Genomic DNA, 18276 nt, shown 5'->3' with positions numbered 1-18276 from the left:
AATTTTAAGTGTTGGGCTTTCAGCCAATTTTGAATTCAAATTGTTTGCTCTGAAAATCTCAGATTCTTTGGGCCTTCAGCCTAAATAAAGAACTGTTGTGGTAAGATAAGGCTTGCCTTCTAAATTTCTTATTATGCTTGCGTTTTAAGTTATTGGCCTTCAGCCATTTTTAAATTAAATTGGCTTTCAGCCGGTAATTAAGTCCTAAAGATTAAAGCTGTGTGTTTAAAAAAATTTTTTTGGGATCTTGTAATATTTGATCGAATAATAAAATTGTATGTTCGAGTGTAACTGACAGCCCCTTATTTTGGCCCCTTTCCACAATTTAAACTACCTGTCCTGTCCTGCGGGTTTATCAGGGTATCTCAAGTGTGTTTGTATGCTAACTTCGTAATTTTGTGCCGTTTCGCTGTTCTGCAACTATGTTCCCTTGGCACTTTATAAGCGCTGTTGGTAGTTCGGTCCTTGTAACCCAAAGCAAAAATAAAGAAGTTAAAAAATAAATTCCCGCTTGTTACCGCCTGCCATGAAGACCGTGCCCGCACGATGATGGCGCCCCGGTTGCCATAGGCTAGTTAGCCCACTGGTAAATCCCATACTTGGCTGTGACGAAAATGCGAACAGCAGCAGTTATTTCATGGCACTGTGTGTATCCGCTACTGATTACGCTGCTTGTGTGCGAAGCGCCTCTGCATGCATACATGAAGAAGGTAGACATCGGACAGAACCTAGACATGCTCCCAAGAGTCGCAGTGAGCTTGAACCGCGCCGCGCTGCGTAATCAACGTGGAGAAGTGGGAGCCTGTCCTTTGTGAAGAGATGTTTTGTGTGAGCATAAAAAGTTTCCAGATCGCCCGTCTGGGTAGCTGTGGGGTCAGTGTTGCCGGTTGCTGACCGTAGTGGCCCAGATTCGATTCCCAGCCGAGTCGGAGAGTTTCTCCGCTCGGGGAATGGGTGTTGTGTCATCCTTACATTCGTATCGTCATAACAGACACTAAAATCGCCACAACCGCACTGTCGTATGGTTTTTCCAATAGTGAGAAGCCTGTATGACCTCGAACCAACAACCAATAACTTAAAATTAAGAAAAAGGTTTCCATATCCGGGCCACTCGCTGCATTGCAACCTGCTGGATGGATCTTGTCCGCTAGAAGACTTTCTAAAGTAAATAAGACCAGTACGACCGAAATTTTCTTGAAAGGAAATTAATCGGACACAGAAATAAAAGTTTGGTCTTATAGCGTATAGGCCTGCACCGAGGCTTTTTTATTTATAGCCCCCAATCTCTGCAACACACTTAGAGGACGACGGACTGCGCGGGGAGTCCCCGGGCGCCGAGCCCTGTGACGCGGAAGGTGCAGCCGGCCATGGGCAGCTCGTCGGGCTGGTCCATGCCGATGGAGCCCGTCGTGACGAACAGCTCGTCGAGGCCGGCGCCGCCCCACGCCACAGACGTCACGTTAAGCGCCGGGATCTCCACCCGCCGCAGCAGCTTGCCGCGGCGCGGGTCCACCTGGATCACCTGCAACACCGGCTATCATTGTTCTCCTGTCCAGCAGGTACTTGCCCCTATTAAAAATAAGATTCCAATTGAAAGAAGTTATAATGGGAATATGTTGATATGTTAAGCAGCGGTAGTTACTACATCAGCATCTTCATTCCGGTAGCCATCTTTTGGAGTGGCAGAAGGTATTTTTGTAGTACCGGAAATCAGGTATACTTGTCAGATAATTTTACAACTAGGCAGCCACAACTGGGGTAGTCACACATAACTGATTGATCAAATCATACACTGCATTAGGTATATATACCCTGTATACTGGTGTTACAACTACACTACTGGCCATTAAAATTGTTACACCAAGAATAAATGCGGATAATAAACGGGTAATCATTGGACAACTATATTATACTAGAACTGACATGTGATTACATTTTCACGCAATTTGGGTGCATGCATCCTGAGAAATCAACACCGAGAACAACCACATCTGGCCGTAATAACGGCATTCACACACCTGGACATTGAGTCAAACAGAGCTTGGATGGCGTGTACAGGTACAGGTACAGCTGCCCATACAGCTTCAACACGATACCACAGTTCATCAAGAGTAGTCACTGGCGTGTTGTGAGGAGCCAGTTGCTCGGCCACCATTGACCAGACGTTTACAATTGGTGAGAGATCTGGAGAATGTGCTGGCCAGGGCAGCAGTCGAACATTTTCTGTATCCAGAAAGGCCCGTACAGGACCTGCAGCATGCGGTCGTGCATTATCCTGCTGAAATGTAGGGTTTCGCAGAGATCGAATGAATGGTAGAGCCACGGGTCGTAATACATCTTAAATGTAACGTCCACTGTTCAAATTGTCGTCAGTGCGAACAAGAGGTGACCGAGACGTGTAACCGATGGCTCCCCATACCATCACGCCGGGTGATACGCCAGTATGACGATGACGAATACACGCTTCCAATGTGCGTTCATCGCGATGTCGCCAAACACGGATGCGACCATCGTGATGCTGTAAACAGAACCTGGATTCATCCGAAAAAATGACGTATTGACATTCGTTTACCCAGGTTCGTCGTTCAGTACACCACCGCAGGCGCTCCTGTCTGTGATGCAGCGTCAAGGGTAACCGCAGCCATGGTCTCCGAGTTGATAGTCCATGCTGCTGCAAACGTCGTCGAACTGTTCGTGCAGATGGTTGTTGTCTTGCAAACGTCCCCATCTGTTGACTCAGGGATCGAGACGTGCCTCCACGATCCGTTACAGCCATGCGGTTAAGATGCCTGTCATCTCGACTGCTAGTGATACGAGGCCGTTGGGATCCAGCACGCCGTTCCGTATTACCCTCCTGAACCCACCGACTCCATATTCTGCTAATAGTTATTGGATCTCGACCAGCGCGAGCAGCCATGTCGCGATACGATAAACAGCAATCGCGATAGGATACAATCCGACCTTTATCAAAGTCGGAAACGTGATGGTACGCATTTCTCCTCCTTAAACTAGGCATCACAGCAACGTTTCACCAGGCAACGCCGGTCAACTGTTGTTTGTGTATGAGAAATCGCTTGGAAACTTTCCTCATGTCAGCACGTTGTAGGTGTCGCCACCGGCGCCAACCTTGTGTGAATACTCTGAAAAGCTAATCATTTGTATATCACAGCATCTTCTTCCTGTCGATTAAATTTCGCGTCTGTAGCACGTCATCTTCGTGATGCAGAAATTTTAATGGCCAGTAATGTATTAGAATATAAAACTGAATGGAAAGTCTAATAGTTCACAGTAGCTCTTTTTATCGAAGTCGATTAGAGACCACCATACAAATCTCTAATAGAGTTCAATAAAAACAGCTATTGTGGCCTGCTGGACTTTTCATTCAGTTTTACACTGAAGTGACGAAGTAACTGGTATAGGCATGCGTATTCAAATACAGCGATATGTAAACAACAGAATACGGCGCTGCGATCCGCAACTCCTATATGAGACAATCAAGTGTCTGGCACAGCTATTCGATCGGTTACTGCTGCTACAATGGTAGGTTATCAAGATTTAAGTGACTTTGAACTTGGTGTTATAGGAGGCGAACGAGCGATGGGACACAGCATCTCCGAGGTAGCGATGAAATGGGGATTTTCCCATGTGACCATTTCACGAGTGTACAGTGATTATCAGGAATCCGGTAAAACATAAAATCTCCATCATCACTGCTGCCGGAAAAAGATCCTGCAAGAATGGGACCAACGAAGACTTAAGAGAATCGCTCAACGTGACAGAAGTGCGACCCGTCCGCAAATTGCAGCAGATTTCAATGCTGGGCCATCAACAAGTGTCAGCATGTGAACCATTCAAGGAAACATCGATATAGGCTTTCGGAACCGACGGCCCACTCGTGTACACTTGATGACTGCACGACACAAAGCTTTGCTCTTCGCTTAGACCCGTCACAACCGACATTGGACTGTTGATGACTGGAAACATGCTGCCTGGTCGGGCAAGTCCCGTTTCAAATTGTATCGAGCCGATGGAAGTGTACGGGTATCAAGAGAACCTCATGAATCCATGGAACCTGCATGTCATCAGGGGCCGGCCGCTGTGGCCGGGCGGTTCTAGGTGCTTCAGTTCGGAACCACGCGGCTGCTATGGTCGCAGGTTGTAATCCTGCCTCCGGCATGGATGTGTGTGATGTCCTTAGGTTAGTTAGGTTTAAGTAGTTCTAAGTCTTCAGATGTTAACTCTCATAGTGCTTAGAGCCATTTGAACCATTTTTTGTCATCAGGGGACTGTTCAAGCTGGTGGAGGCTCTGTAATGGTGTGGCGCATGTGCAGTTGGTGTGATATGGGACCCCTGATACGACTAGAAACGACTTTGACAGGTGACATGTACATAAGCACCCTGTCTGATCACTTGCATCCATTCATGTCCATTGTGCATTCCGACGGTCTTGGGCAATTCCAGCAGGACAATACGACACCGCAAACGTCCAGAATTGCTACAGAGCGGCTCCAGGAACACTTTTCTGAATTTAAACACTTCCGCTGGCCACCATACTCCCCAGACATTAACATTATGGAGCATATCTGAGATTCCTTGCATCTTCCTGTCCAGAAGACATCTCCACGCCCTAGTACTCTTACGGATTTATGGACAGCCCTGCAGGACTCATGGTGTCAGTTCCCTCCAGCGCTACTTCAGACACTAGTCGAGTCCATGCCACATCGTATTGCGACACTTTTGCGTGCTCGCGGGGAACCTACGCGATATTAGGCATTTGTACCAGTTTCTTTTGCTCTTCCGTGTATATTATGACAGTTTTAACAGCTGCACATATTCACGTGATATAATGTATCAATTAATCAATCATTTATGTGTAATGGGTACACTTTGACTGATTTTCACATTCAAAGGTTTTCTAACATCTGTGGTATTTGTGTTAGTGAACATAGAGGCTTGTATGAAAAGATTACATAATAATTCGTACAATAAAATCCGTAAAATCCAGAGGAAGTAATGGGAAAAAATGAACATAGTCAAAGTTAGCAAGGATATGAGGCGAACAATGACTGGCCTATACATCCACCAAAACTATCAGCTAGCACTCCATTTGTAGTCAATATTTCAAAAACAGACTGAAACTTTGACCAGCCAGAAATAAATACATTGATCTAAAGTTTTCTTAAGTGCTTTATCAAGCCTCATTGAGCCGTGGCGGAACTGGTGCCAGGGCTATCTTTGGTTAGGCACTATCGATTCCCTCTGGCAGAAGTTTGTCTTTGGAGCCTGGGCCGGCTCAGGATATAGCGGGAAGTACGGAGTGAAAAGGGGACAACAACGGTGCCTGAGTACGGGCGGCAGTCAGCGCTTGATCGTACTGGGGTCAGTAACAGCGAGCCGGCGCTGTGGCTTCTTGGCAAACCTCGTGAAGGAACACGCTGTTACCATCGGACTAAGCAACGACTGGTGTCTTCGCCACATCGATCCAGCAGCTGGCATCAAGTTAAGTAATTTAAGTTCTACCGACGATTAGTGAAATATAATGATGATTGCTCTTGAGGCAGCAAAGCGTTGCAAGGACTGTGATGTGATATTTCATGCCTCTTAGTGTGTGCTTCGCTCCTTAATAGTATTCTTACTTCAGCTGGCAGCTGCCTAAAACATTGTTACGTGTGCGCAGCCTTACCGAACAATCTATATTCCGTGTGTAAAGATCACCGTGTGGTACCTTACAGGCCCAAATAAGGTGCTTCTGTTTTAATGAGCCAATTCCTTTTGCATCATTCGTGTACATGGTTCTGCTTAAAGGAATGGAATTAGTTTTATTATTGTCAATTTTACCGAAGTAGTTTTCTGTATAAGTTTGAGTATAAAGATGAAGGAAGGGTTGTTTGGTTCCCTGTAGTCGCTTCTGATTTGTTTCAGACATCGCAAGCAGTGGTCCACCGAAGTGCAGAGCCTCCCCTTTCAAATTACTAGCAAGCGTACGGGCGGTGGACTTCGCCTGAGCTCGCGTGTGCTGTTTGGTTCCGATTTCGGTGTTCTGAACGGGGTGGAAGTACAAACGGAGTCCACATATTAATTTGGAGATAAGTACTCAGTCGCCTCCGTCGTTCGTGGCCAAGCCGTGGCCGCATAATCTCGGGCCTCAGTTATTGTACAAGCTGCAGTTTTCTAGAACTTGTGGTGGCTCTGCAACGCTGCCCAGGTTAAATGTTTTAAATGTTTGTCTTAAGAATTTTCAGAGATTTCTTGAAGAATGTGTCTTATCTGAAACCGTTTTCTAAAATTGCGGTACTATTCAGCCTTAGTGGCGTATGTCAGTTTTGATGGGGAAATAACTGGGTTATTATTGATCAAACTGTCTATAACCTTGTAAAGTTGTTTGGTAATATCTCGCCCGGGAGGGGCGGTTTTCAATCTACGTGGAAATAATAATTGATTTCCTGGTTATTTGATTAAAGTTTACTTTAAATGATTTACTTGGCCCGAGTGGCGGTTTTTTTAAATGTTTGCAAAGAGATTAATTCGCTTGTGGTTTCATATAACAAGCAGTTTGTAAAATTGGCCTGAGTGGCGGGTTTTTAAAGAGATTAATTCATTTGTGGTTTTATATAACAAGCAGTTTGTAAAGTTTGTCTGAATAGCGTTTCTTAAAGAAATTATCTGATTGATGGTTGTATTTCTCTTAATGATTTATCTATGATGCAAATAAATATGCTGCAATGAAATGGTCACTGTATGGGTCAAGTCCTTCCGCGCCCTTTATATTAAAGATTAAGGAAATTGCAGTTCAAAATATAAAAGAAAAAGCACACGCATGGTACTTAGATCAGTGCGGTCCATCATCGAAATTGTAAATAATTGTAATGAAAGGTACTAAGACGGAGTACCACATACATAGCTCCAAATTTAGCTGAGCAAAATACTTTCAATTTCATCCATCTTAACCTAAATCCTCGTTTCATAACATCGATTGCAGGTAGAATTAAAGTTATCTGTTCTTCGTTTATCCAGACAATATCTGGCACTTGTAGCCAAACTAACTTCATATTTGTTTCGAGAGACATTTGACTTTATATTCTGTACCTGAATTGCTACCTGAACCGTAGCAGCTTACAATTTGAGAAACATGACTGACTTTTGTTTTTTTTAGCTGTAAGCACATTAACAAATGCAAATGAGCCTTCGCCTATATACTGATGGTTAACGTATATATATTTCTTAGTTCTACACTGTCTCTGGCGTCAATATGGATAATGTTAAATAAGTTCTGTATCTGTGATCCTTGGGTAACCATAACCAGTGGTCAAAATAGCTCCGAAACAGAGAAATCTTATGCATGACCTGAGAAAACGCAATGTAGTTGGAAGATATGTACATGTGATCTGTTTAGAGAATTAATAGAGTAACATACATAAATTAGTCGAAAAAACCGATTGCTTTGCAGTTAATGACATCATTGTATTTTGCACAACCTGAGTAACTCACTTTTTCATATACAGCTATACGTTCAACAGTTTTTCTAACTGTTGCGCAAGAAAATCGGCACTTCTTGGCGCCATTTAGCGTATATTGATGGAACTCTACGACTGAACAGTGTGTACTAAACTCCCAATTGCGATCCAGCAGAGAGCTGTAAAACTTCTGGTGACTGGTGTATGATTGCTAAAGGTAACCACGGCAGTGGAAGTATACGCGGGTTACGGTATTCTCAAGTCACCCTCTTCGTGTTCCAGTAATGAATGGTCTGCGAAAAGAAAGATAGCTGATAAGCTTCTGCTTGAACTTGGACCTCTCTGATTTTACTTTCGTCTTTCCGCGAGATATACATAGTGCAAAGCAACGCAGGATGTCCCATTTATCCTGAACACTCCAACTCGTTATGTCCAGAAGCGAAATAAAAAAAAACGAACTTGTTTAATTATCACAGGGACACTAACCAGCATGAATCCCTCCAGGGGGCTCACCACTCTGGCGAGTTCTTTCTTCGCTACCAAGGGGCCCCAGCCTTTAAAGCATCTTTTTCCTTCCGTGTTGCGTGCCTATCGTCTTGCTATTCTTTTTCCCCTCCCTTGGAAACTTGTCTGGGATGTTTTTGGAAATGTCTCCTGCATTTTCAATAGCATGACACTAGAACAGTCTCTCCACTGTTTTTTCTTTCTTTCTTTTTTCTTTCTGCGTTCCCCTATTTTTCCTCTGCTTCATTGTTTTTTCTTCTTCCTCCCAGTGCGCTCCTGTAGGCTGGTCAGCCGGCCGCGGTGGTCTAGCGGTTCTAGGCGCTCAGTCCGGAACCGCGCGACTGCTACGGTCGCAGGTTCGAATCCTGCCTCGGGCATGGGTGTGTGTGATGTCCTTAGGTTAGTTAGGTTTAAGTAGTTCTAAGTTCTAGGGGACTGATGACCACAGATGTTAAGTCCCATAGTGCTCAGAGCCATTTGAACCATTTGTAGGCTGGCCACGAGTTTGATGCATAACAGGTGACTGGGTAACGCGTAATTCCCAGCCCCGAGACATCTAGGGTTTGCTCGTACTCCCTGGTACAGGCCAGGCCCATGGAAGGGTGACTTCCTGAGCTGCTACCTTCACAAATCGTCAGGCATTCTGGAGGTGTGACCTGAGGTGTAAAAAATCATCTAATTCGAGTGCTCCCCCTCTGAGGGAACCCCCCCATTGGAAGGAGTCCACCATCGGAGACGCTGTCAATCGTGAGGGATTTCCTCGCATTGAGCGTATCATAATCTTCATAGTCTGTCCACTAAATGTAAACGGAATGAGGCTAATGATACAAAGACCCTCCCAGCTGCACCACAGTTCCTCGAGGTTTCACATACTGAAGACGATCGGTCCTTTGCTACGGTAAAACCGTTGCTTATTCAGGAAGGTGTTGACAAAACAACCAGTCCTGTGAAATCCTGCTCTCATCTACGTAAGGGCACGTTGCTTTTGGAGACTAGTTATGATTCTCAAGCACCACTACCGCTTGGATCTTCTCTCCTCACAGATATACTATTTGTGTCGAGGCTCATTGATCGCTGTATTCTTAACGTGGTGTTATTTACACTAGACTGCTCGATGGTCTGAGGCAGACATCCACACGTTCCTCTCTGATCAGTGTGTCATTGCATTCCATCCGGTTATGAAAAAGGTGGATGCCTCCTTATTGCCCACAAACATTCTTTTTCTCACTTTTGATGGGGTGGTGCTTCCATCCAAGATAAAAGCAACTTATGAAGTTATCGCAGTCTGACTGTACATTCCAACCGCGGTGCGCTGCTACTTGTCATTTTATAAACATACTCAAGTGTCCTGTCAGCACCTGGCCAAATGTGTAACCTGTGGTAGGGGTGCTGACAAGGGCAATGGTCCACCTCCTTCTCCCCACTATATCAATTGTAATGGCAACTATGCACCCTCTTTCCGAGATTGCCCCCATGTATCTCTATGAATGGGCTGTCCAGAAGATCTGGGTGAAGGAAAAAGTGCCTTATGTGGTCGCTTGCAAGATGTTGGCTAGTCGGAAACCCTGCATTCTACTATCTGGCACTTATAGTACTGTTCTTGCTGCTTCTCGCTCCACGAAGGACATGGCACGCAGACATGCAACCTTAAATTCATCACCACGGTTGTAAAATCGCGCGGTGTCATGGTAGTATCTGTCTCCTCATAGCATCCCTGTCTCCTCCTCGAGCTTTGCAACAAGCTCACAGGGCGAAGTCACCTTCTACACAAGCAGCAGGCCGAACAAGACAGAAGGAATACTCCTGCGAAGACTTCCTATGCCCCTTCAGCCAACAAACATCTGAGTCGTCGTCTCCTAACCGGTAAGGCTCCAAGAAGTCAAACAAAGGCAAATGGTTTTCTCCTTCACCGCCTTGGAGATCCTCTTCAACGGTGTAGCCATGTAATACCCTCCCCCAGCCGGCCTTCGTGTCGCCGGTGCGCACTGCCAACCGTTTTCCTCCCCTGTGCATATATACACTCCTGGAAATGGAAAAAAGAACACATTGACACCGGCGTGTCAGACACACCATACTTGCTCCGGACACTGCGAGAGGGCTGTACAAGCAATGATCACACGCACGGCACAGCGGACACACCAGGAACCGCGGTGTTGGCCGTCGAATGGCGCTAGCTGCGCAGCATTTGTGCACCGCCGCCGTCAGTGTCACCCAGTTTGCCGTGGCATACGGAGCTCCATCGCAGTCTTTAACACTGGTAGCATGCCGCGACAGCGTGGACGTGAACCGTATGTGCAGTTGACGGACTTTGAGCGAGGGCGTATAGTGGGCATGCGGGAGGCCGGGTGGACGTACCGCCGAATTTCTCAACACGTGGGGCGTGAGGTCTCCACAGTACATCGATGTTGTCGCCAGTGGTCGGCGGAAGGTGCACGTGCCCGTCGACCTGGGACCGGACCGCAGCGACGCACGGATGCACGCCAAGACCGTAGGATCCTACGCAGTGCCGTAGGGGACCGCACCGCCACTTCCCAGCAAATTAGGGACACTGTTGCTCCTGGGGTATCGGCGAGGACCATTCGCAACCGTCTCCATGAAGCTGGGCTACGGTCCCGCACACCGTTAGGCCGTCTTCCGCTCACGCCCCAACATCGTGCAGCCCCCCTCCAGTGGTGTCGCGACAGGCGTGAATGGACGGACGAATGGAGACGTGTCGTCTTCAGCGATGAGAGTCGCTTCTCCCTTGGTGCCAATGATGGTCGTATGCGTGTTTGGCGCCGTGCAGGTGAGCGCCACAATCAGGACTGCATACGACCGAGGCACACAGGGCCAACACCCGGCATCATGGTGTGGGGAGCGATCTCCTACACTCGCCGTACACCACTGGTGATCGTCGATGGGACACTGAATAGTGCACGGTACATCCAAACCGTCATCGAACCCATCGTTCTACCATTCCTAGACCGGCAAGGGAACTTGCTGTTCCAACAGGACAATGCACGTCCGCATGTATCCCGTGCCACCCAACGTGCTCTAGAAGGTGTAAGTCAACTACCCTGGCCAGCAAGCTCTCCGGATCTGTCCTCCATTGAGCATGTTTGGGACTGGATGAAGCGTCGTCTCACGCGGTCTGCACGTCCAGCACGAACGCTGGTCCAACTAGGCGCCAGGTGGAAATGGCATGGCAAGCCGTTCCACAGGACTACATCCAGCATCTCTACGATCATCTCCATGGGAGAATAGCAGCCTGCATTGCTGCGAAAGGTGGATATACACTGTACTAGTGCCGACATTGTGCATGCACTGTTGCCTGTGTCTATGTGCCTGTGGTTCTGTCAGTGTGATCATGTGATGTATCTGACCCCAGGAATGTGTCAATAGTTTCCCCTTCCTGGGACAATGAATTCACGGTGTTCTTATTTCAATTTCCAGGAGTGTATATAAAAGATCCATAGTAAATTCCTTGCCCTACATGCAAATAAATGCAAATAAAAAATATAGATGCTCCATTTGCATGTAAAGTTCGAATAATTCAACCGTTATTTATGTCTCGAGAGATTGTACTACTGCAGACTGACAGGAGAATGCCAATGTCTCTGTAGATTTCATGGAGTTGGATCCTCCAGCCTCTGTACCTTGTAGCAGTGAGTCTTCTAAGGCTGACACTCGGCACATGCTCAGGTGACACCCCTTCGTTTTCCCCTCCTCCACTTTCCTCGTCATGATTCTCTACCAATGGAAAGTTTGCCGCCTTCGATCTAACAAAGTGTCTGCTTTTAGAATCACAGCGTCCATTTGTTCTCTGCCTCCAGAAAACAAAATTGCATCCTCACATCCACTTTGAACTCCTGCATTTCTTCCCGGTCTGCTTTGACCATCTGCCCTGAGGATGGCATTCCATCTCATGGGGGAGTCATGCTGCTCATCTGGGATGACGTTCATAGACAATCCATCTCCCTGACTGCACAACGTCAAGCTCTTACAGTCTGAATTTTCCTTCCTGACTCGACCTTTTCTCTTTGTACCGTCTACATCCCTCCATCATTTGGTGTCACGATGGTGGACTCCCTCCAGCTTATTGGGCAACTACCTCACTCCTTTCTGCTGCTCGGTGACTTTAATGTGCACCATCTTGCGTTGCGTCGTTTGGGGAAGGAGACCAGACAGTGAGGTCATCGGTCTCATCGGATTAGGGAAGGACAGGGAAGGAACCATCCCGGCATTTGTCTGGAGCGATTTAGGGAAATCACAGAAAACCTAAATCAGGATGGCCGGACGCGGGATTGAACCGTCGTCCTCCAGAATGCGAGTCCAGTGTCTAACCACTGCGCCACCTCGCTCGGTTGTGCACCATCTCCTTTGGGTTTCTCACAATACCTGTCAGGGAGGTGCCCTCTTGGCTGACGTTCTCAATCAACTCAACCTCGTCTGCCTTAACATGGGAGTGCCCACGTTTCTTTCAGACTCCACGCACACCTACCCCCAATTGGACTTCTCCTTCTGCAGTGTCCAGCTTGCCCATCATCTTCAGTGGTCCGTTCTGATATTCACTGGAGCTGTACTCTCCGTTTGCTGACTCCTACACCACCTTCCTGCACATTGAAATCGCAGCTTTCTGACAGGCTTTACTCTTCCCTTCGCGACGTTCAGCGAACTACATTTCCCCAGTTGTGATGACCAGGTAGAATATATTACAGATTTGTATCCTTACAATAAAAGGTTGTATTGCTCGCATTTCCTCTTTACTGGACTGAGGCGTGCGCGTTGTCATTCACGCACGGAGACGTGCTCTCCGCGTTTTTAACCGTCACCCTAAGATGACAAACTGCATTCGCTACAAACAGTTGCGTGTACAGCGTTGTCGTTATCTTCGGGATAACAAAAAAGCTAGCGGATTTCATTTACTAGTTCTTTTAAAGTTCCACTCCCTTTTCCATCATGTGGGCCAACCTCCGACGGCTCTTTTGGACCGAGGCCCATTCCCCAATATCCGACCTGACAGTAGCAGATGATGTCATAGTGGATCCCATTGCTATCTCGAACACGTTGGGCGGCTATTTTGCGGAGATTTCGAGCTCCTGCCACTATCACCCTGCCTTCATCCATCAGAAACGAGTGGAGGCGGCTCGGGCGACACCACCTCTTCTTGGAATCGTGAGCGCTACAGTGCCGCCTTTACTATGAGGGAGCTGGATCATGCTCTCACTTCATCCCAGTCCTCCCAAGGGCTGGACGATGTTCACATTCAGATGTTGCAGAACCTTTCTAATATAAGGAATAACTTTTTCCCTCACACATACAGTCACATCTGGGCAGAGGACACGATTCCCAGACGCTGGCGTGAGACCACTGTCATACTCAACCTAAGCCCAGGAAGGACAAACACCTTCCTTCTAGTTATCGCCCCATTTCTTTCATCAGCTGTGTTAGGAAGGCAATGGAATGTATGTTTATAGCTCATGGGTGCGAAAAATATTAACCTTGAAATCAAATGTTTCAGTTCTATTCGTTGTATGGGTATTAAACAAAGGGGAGCAAATTCTAAGCAGGTTAGGTGGAGATCCTGGCAGTGGACGTCAGTGTGCATTCCAACTGGTAATGCCTCCCAAGGGCGGGTGTTAGGAGTGAAAGCCCCTAATATACAAAAAGAATGTGATAAGTTGTGTGAAACTGCCAGTTGGCGACTGCATAAGTGAGGGAGGCCTGGTACCGACGGAACTGAAGGAAAAATAAGGGCCAGCGGGAGAATAGCCTTGTGTGGTGGGATTTTCAAATGAAAATATTAAATTTATCATATCCTTACATAAATGAAATTTAATGGTTTTTTCCTACCGATCGCTTGATGTTCACTTCCTGGGCTGCACTGACATTTGCGGGCCACGAGAGGAGGAAATGCTGGTAGATTAGGTTTTGAAAAAGTGTACTTAGGCGGAGTGACAGCTGCAATTTTTCCATAACTTGCCATCAGGTCGACTGTATGCGTATGTTCACATTTTATCCTTGCCTCAGTATATAACAGGCCATCAACTGATTTATGTTCTTGTATTTTCTATTTTTAATACTGGGCAGGCTAGTGAACGTCGAGGATGGTGTTCTGTACTGTCCACACGCAAAGGCAGTTGTTTCCAAGGGCGACCTTCGTGAAGCGATCTTCCACAGTTTCCATATTTTCGGACAGCTATGCAGCAGAATTACATATGTCCAAAGCATAATAAGCATCAGAAATATCTCATGCGCAGTGGGATGTAAGGTTTCACGTCACACCTGCACACTAGAACTTCAGCTTTTTTGGGAGGTATTTTCCTGCAAACGCAAGATGGAAGTTTCTGTATCTATTTGGTCATCTTTTGGACCCCTCTGTACACGCTGGACAAAATGTACGCATTGCCGTTCTATATTAGCTCGTAACTCCTTATGAAACTTCCTGACAGATTAAAACTGTGTGCCGGACCGAGACTCGAACTCGGAACCTTTGCCTTTCGTGGGCAAGTGCTCTACCTCTACACTCCGCTGCAGAGTGAAAATCTCATTGTCGTGACTCCTTTTCTGTCTGGAGTGTAAGGTCTCTGTGGAAGATAACTCCTTGTCATATTCAAAGATTTATGTTGAGTAATAGTCACTCGTGTATCACCCAGTCTTCCACATGTCTGAAGTACTGCAGCAGAGGAAGCTTTAGAAAAAAGTGATGCAATGATTACACGTCTCCAAATCTGTCTTCCATTTGTTAAATGAAAAATAATGGTTTCGACACTGTAAAACTATTTCCGTCTCTTATAGTACACACCAGCTACTGAACAAATTGTTTTGTTCCCAGTCTTGTCCGTTTCCTCGGTGTAGCCAGGGTAGGAACTGCAGTTGAAATATCTATGCCTATCTGTTGAGATAGCCGAATCAGCAAGGCCATTATGCTGGTTTAGTCTTATGCGTGCCATGTGCGAAACATCTGTCCTGATGCCACCTACTCCATTAAAAGGACTCTCCTCACAGGCGTCACACGGCAGCAGCAGCAGCAGCAGCAGCAGCAGCAAAGGTCATCTGGCGCGATAGCCATTTTCGAGGTTCCTGAAAAGCGTCAGAAGTTAGCTCAGGTTTCAGAAGTGTGATCCCTGTGTTGTCAAGGGGCTCAACTGAAAGGGTATATAACGACCCCACCACGTCGGGTTGGGTACCATGTTGGCTTTTAAATTCACATATGAGTCTGTAAAGCTGCGCAGGTCACACCAATACTCAAGAATGGAAATAGGAGTAATCCAATACATTATAGGCCCGTATCATAAACGTCGATATGCAGCAGGATTTTGGAACATATGTTGTGTTCGAAGATTATGAACGGAAAGGTCTAGTGACGGTCAACACTGATTTAGAAAACATTCTTCTTGTGAAACAATTGACTCTTTACTTACATGAAGTGTAGAGTGCTACCGACAAGGGATTTTAAATTGATTCCGTATTTCTAGTTTTCAATAAGGCTTTTGACAACGTATCTCACAAACGGCTTGTAATCAAATTGCGTGCTTATGGAATGTCGTCTTAGCTATGCGGCTGGATCCGCGATTTCCTGTCAGAGAGGTCAGTTCGTATTAACTGACGGAAAGTCATCGAGTAAAACAGGTGATTTCTGGCGTTCCCCGAGATATAGGCGTTATAGGCCCTCTGCTGCTCCTTGCCTATATAAACGGTTTAGGAGACAGTCTGTGCAGCCCTCTTCGACTGTTTGCAGATGATGCTGTCATTTACCGTAAGTAAACTTATCAGGAGATCAAAAACAATTCGAAAATGACTTAGAAAAGATTTCTGTCTGGAGCGAAAAGTGGCAATTCTCTCAATAAGGGAAAGTGTGAGGTCCTCCACATGGATATAAAAAGTAATGTCATATTTCGGTAACACGATAAATCACACAAGTTTCTAGAGTATCCATTCGACTAGATTCGTAGCAATTACAATTAGGAAGAACTTAAATTGGAACGATAACAAAGATAATGTTGTGGGGAAGGTGAAACAAGGACTCGTTTATTGGCAGAACGCAGATGTCTTTAAAAGACTGTATACACTACGCTTGTATGTCCTCTTTTGGAGCACTGCAGAGCGGTGTCGGATCGTTGCCTGATAGGATTAACGGAGTTCATCGAGAAAATTCAGAGAGGGCAGCACGTTTTGTACTATCGAGAAATAGTCACTCACATGATGCAGGATTTGTGGTGGATATCATTTAAATAAAGGCGTTTCTCGTTGCGACGGGATTACTTCACGAAATTTCAGACACCAACTTGAATGCGAAAATTTTTTGTTTACGCCGACCTACATAACAACGAACAGTCATCATAATAACGCACGCTGGTCGAGAGTGGAATAATAGTGTGTGAAGGTGGTTCGATGAACCGTCTGTAGGCACTGAAGTGTGATTTGCAGAGTAGCCATATACGAGATTTGTAGATTTAGGTATAGATGGTGGATGTACGTAGTTATTCTGCACAGGCACTGTAGGCAGTTGACGGTATTTAAGGCGTTCTTGACCAACCGGTCCACACTACAGAAATTTTTTTGAATACAGATGTCAGGTCCTAAAGGGAACAAATTATTTAATACGAGAACGAAGTCTTTCGTGGTGGTACTGTTGTAAAATCATCTGAATTCTTGCCGCGTCAAATCAGAGTGAAACCTCGAGTTACCGATGTTCACCCCAATGCTCTTCGTCAGAAACAACTATCTGCACTGCTGCTCTGGTAGCCATATGTAGCCCATAGACGGCTTGTGATCGGTCAGTAATTACGTAATGCTGTCGCAGATAGTGTCAGCGTCTTCAGTGGTGGCGACACCGCTCCTGTAATAGCGCAAACATTCCGACAAATGTCTGCTGCTTCTTCCCTCTGTCGAGATATAGCTTCCATGCACTGCTAAGATTATATCCACTGGCTGAAGTTCTAAAACATTCATATTTCTAGAGCCATTTAAATTACACAGTTCCGCTATACAGGAACCTGGGACGCAACTTTTGTTTCCTTAAAGAATATTTCGTGTATGTTTCTAAGGTTTTGTTCAGCAACTAGAGATTTCTCAAGTTCGCGATTTTTGATACGCCGTTGACGCCCTGCACAAAAGTCGGAAGCGGTACGGGTGGACTGACTGATGTAACTGCTTCCGCATCAACAAGGGATGTTACAACTAACAGGAATCCTGAGGCCGAGGCTGTCCTTAACAGGGCGTAGCATCCCCATCATCTTAGGCGGTCGGAAAATAGGTCTTATACCTCGTCTTCCCAGGACTCTGGATGTGGCGCCGTAGAAAGGAGGGAATACTACTGGTGGCTCATCCCGTAAATGTTGGAACATTTTAAAGATTTCTTTTCGTGAAGAACGCTGACTTCATATCGCATTAGCAACAGCCGTTCTTCTGGAACAAGTACTTCAGATGATCAATTTCGGAAGCTAGTTGGTCCTCGTCAAAAATGTTTTTGCTCTGTGTACCGATTTATTTAAAACTGCTCTCTTCTGGATTGGATTACGAAAACTTTGGGCGCTAAGAAATACTGAGGTGACAAGTCATGGGATAACGATATGCTCACAGACAGGTGGCGTTAGTATAGCGTGTACAAGAGCATGCATTGGGCGAGCTGTCATTTGTAGTCAAATTAGTCATGTGGAAAGGTTTCCGATGTCTTTATGGCCGCACAACGGGAATTAAGACTCTGAACGCGGAATCTTGGTTGGAGCTAGACGCACGGGACATTCCATTTCGTAAACGTTGGGGAACTCAATATTCCGAGAACCACAGTGTAAAGAGTGTACTGAGAATACCAAATTTCTGGAATTACGGACTTCACTGTGGCCGACAACCTTCACTTAACCACCGAGACTGGAGGCGTTTGCCTAGAGGTGTCTGTGCTAACAGACAAGCAACTCTGGGTGAAATAACCGCAAAAATCAATGAGGGACGTACGACGAACGTATCCGATAACACAGTGCGTCGAAATCTGGCGTTAATGGGCTACGGCAGCAGACGACCGACTGCAATGCCTCAATGCCTTTGCTAACCGAACGACATCTGCAGCGCCTCTCCTGTGGTTTGACCTCATCGGTTGGACCCCTGACGACTGTAAAACCGTGGCTTGATCAGAGGAGTCCAGATTTCAGTTAAGAGCTGATAGTAGGGTTCGGCCCCCGAAGCCACGAAGCCAAGTTGCGAACAAGGCCCTATGCAAGCTGATCGTGGCTCCGTAATAATGTGGGCTGTGTTTACATCGAATGGACGGGGCCTCCTGGCCCAACTGAACCGATCATTGATTGAAAATAGCTATGTTCGACTATTTGGAGACCATTT

At 46.2% G+C, this 18276-nt stretch overlaps 1 protein-coding gene across 1 annotated transcript in view; it reads right to left on the bottom strand.

Annotated features, from left to right (window-relative positions):
- Window positions 1-1235: 1235 nt before the first annotated feature.
- Window positions 1236-18276, bottom strand: part of LOC126457085 (regucalcin-like) — a 39681-nt gene continuing 22640 nt past the window's right edge. Inside the window, exon 5 of the mRNA XM_050093104.1 lies at window positions 1236-1522. Coding sequence (XP_049949061.1) covers window positions 1298-1522 — 225 coding nt within the window. The 3' untranslated portion in view covers window positions 1236-1297. The remainder of the gene's footprint in view (window positions 1523-18276) is intronic.

This window comes from Schistocerca serialis, chromosome 1 (genome assembly GCF_023864345.2).
Source record: "Schistocerca serialis cubense isolate TAMUIC-IGC-003099 chromosome 1, iqSchSeri2.2, whole genome shotgun sequence".
Taxonomy (NCBI): domain Eukaryota; kingdom Metazoa; phylum Arthropoda; class Insecta; order Orthoptera; family Acrididae; genus Schistocerca; species Schistocerca serialis.
The sequence above is the reverse complement of the archived record's forward strand: the minus strand, read 5'-3'. Positions and strand labels throughout refer to the sequence as shown.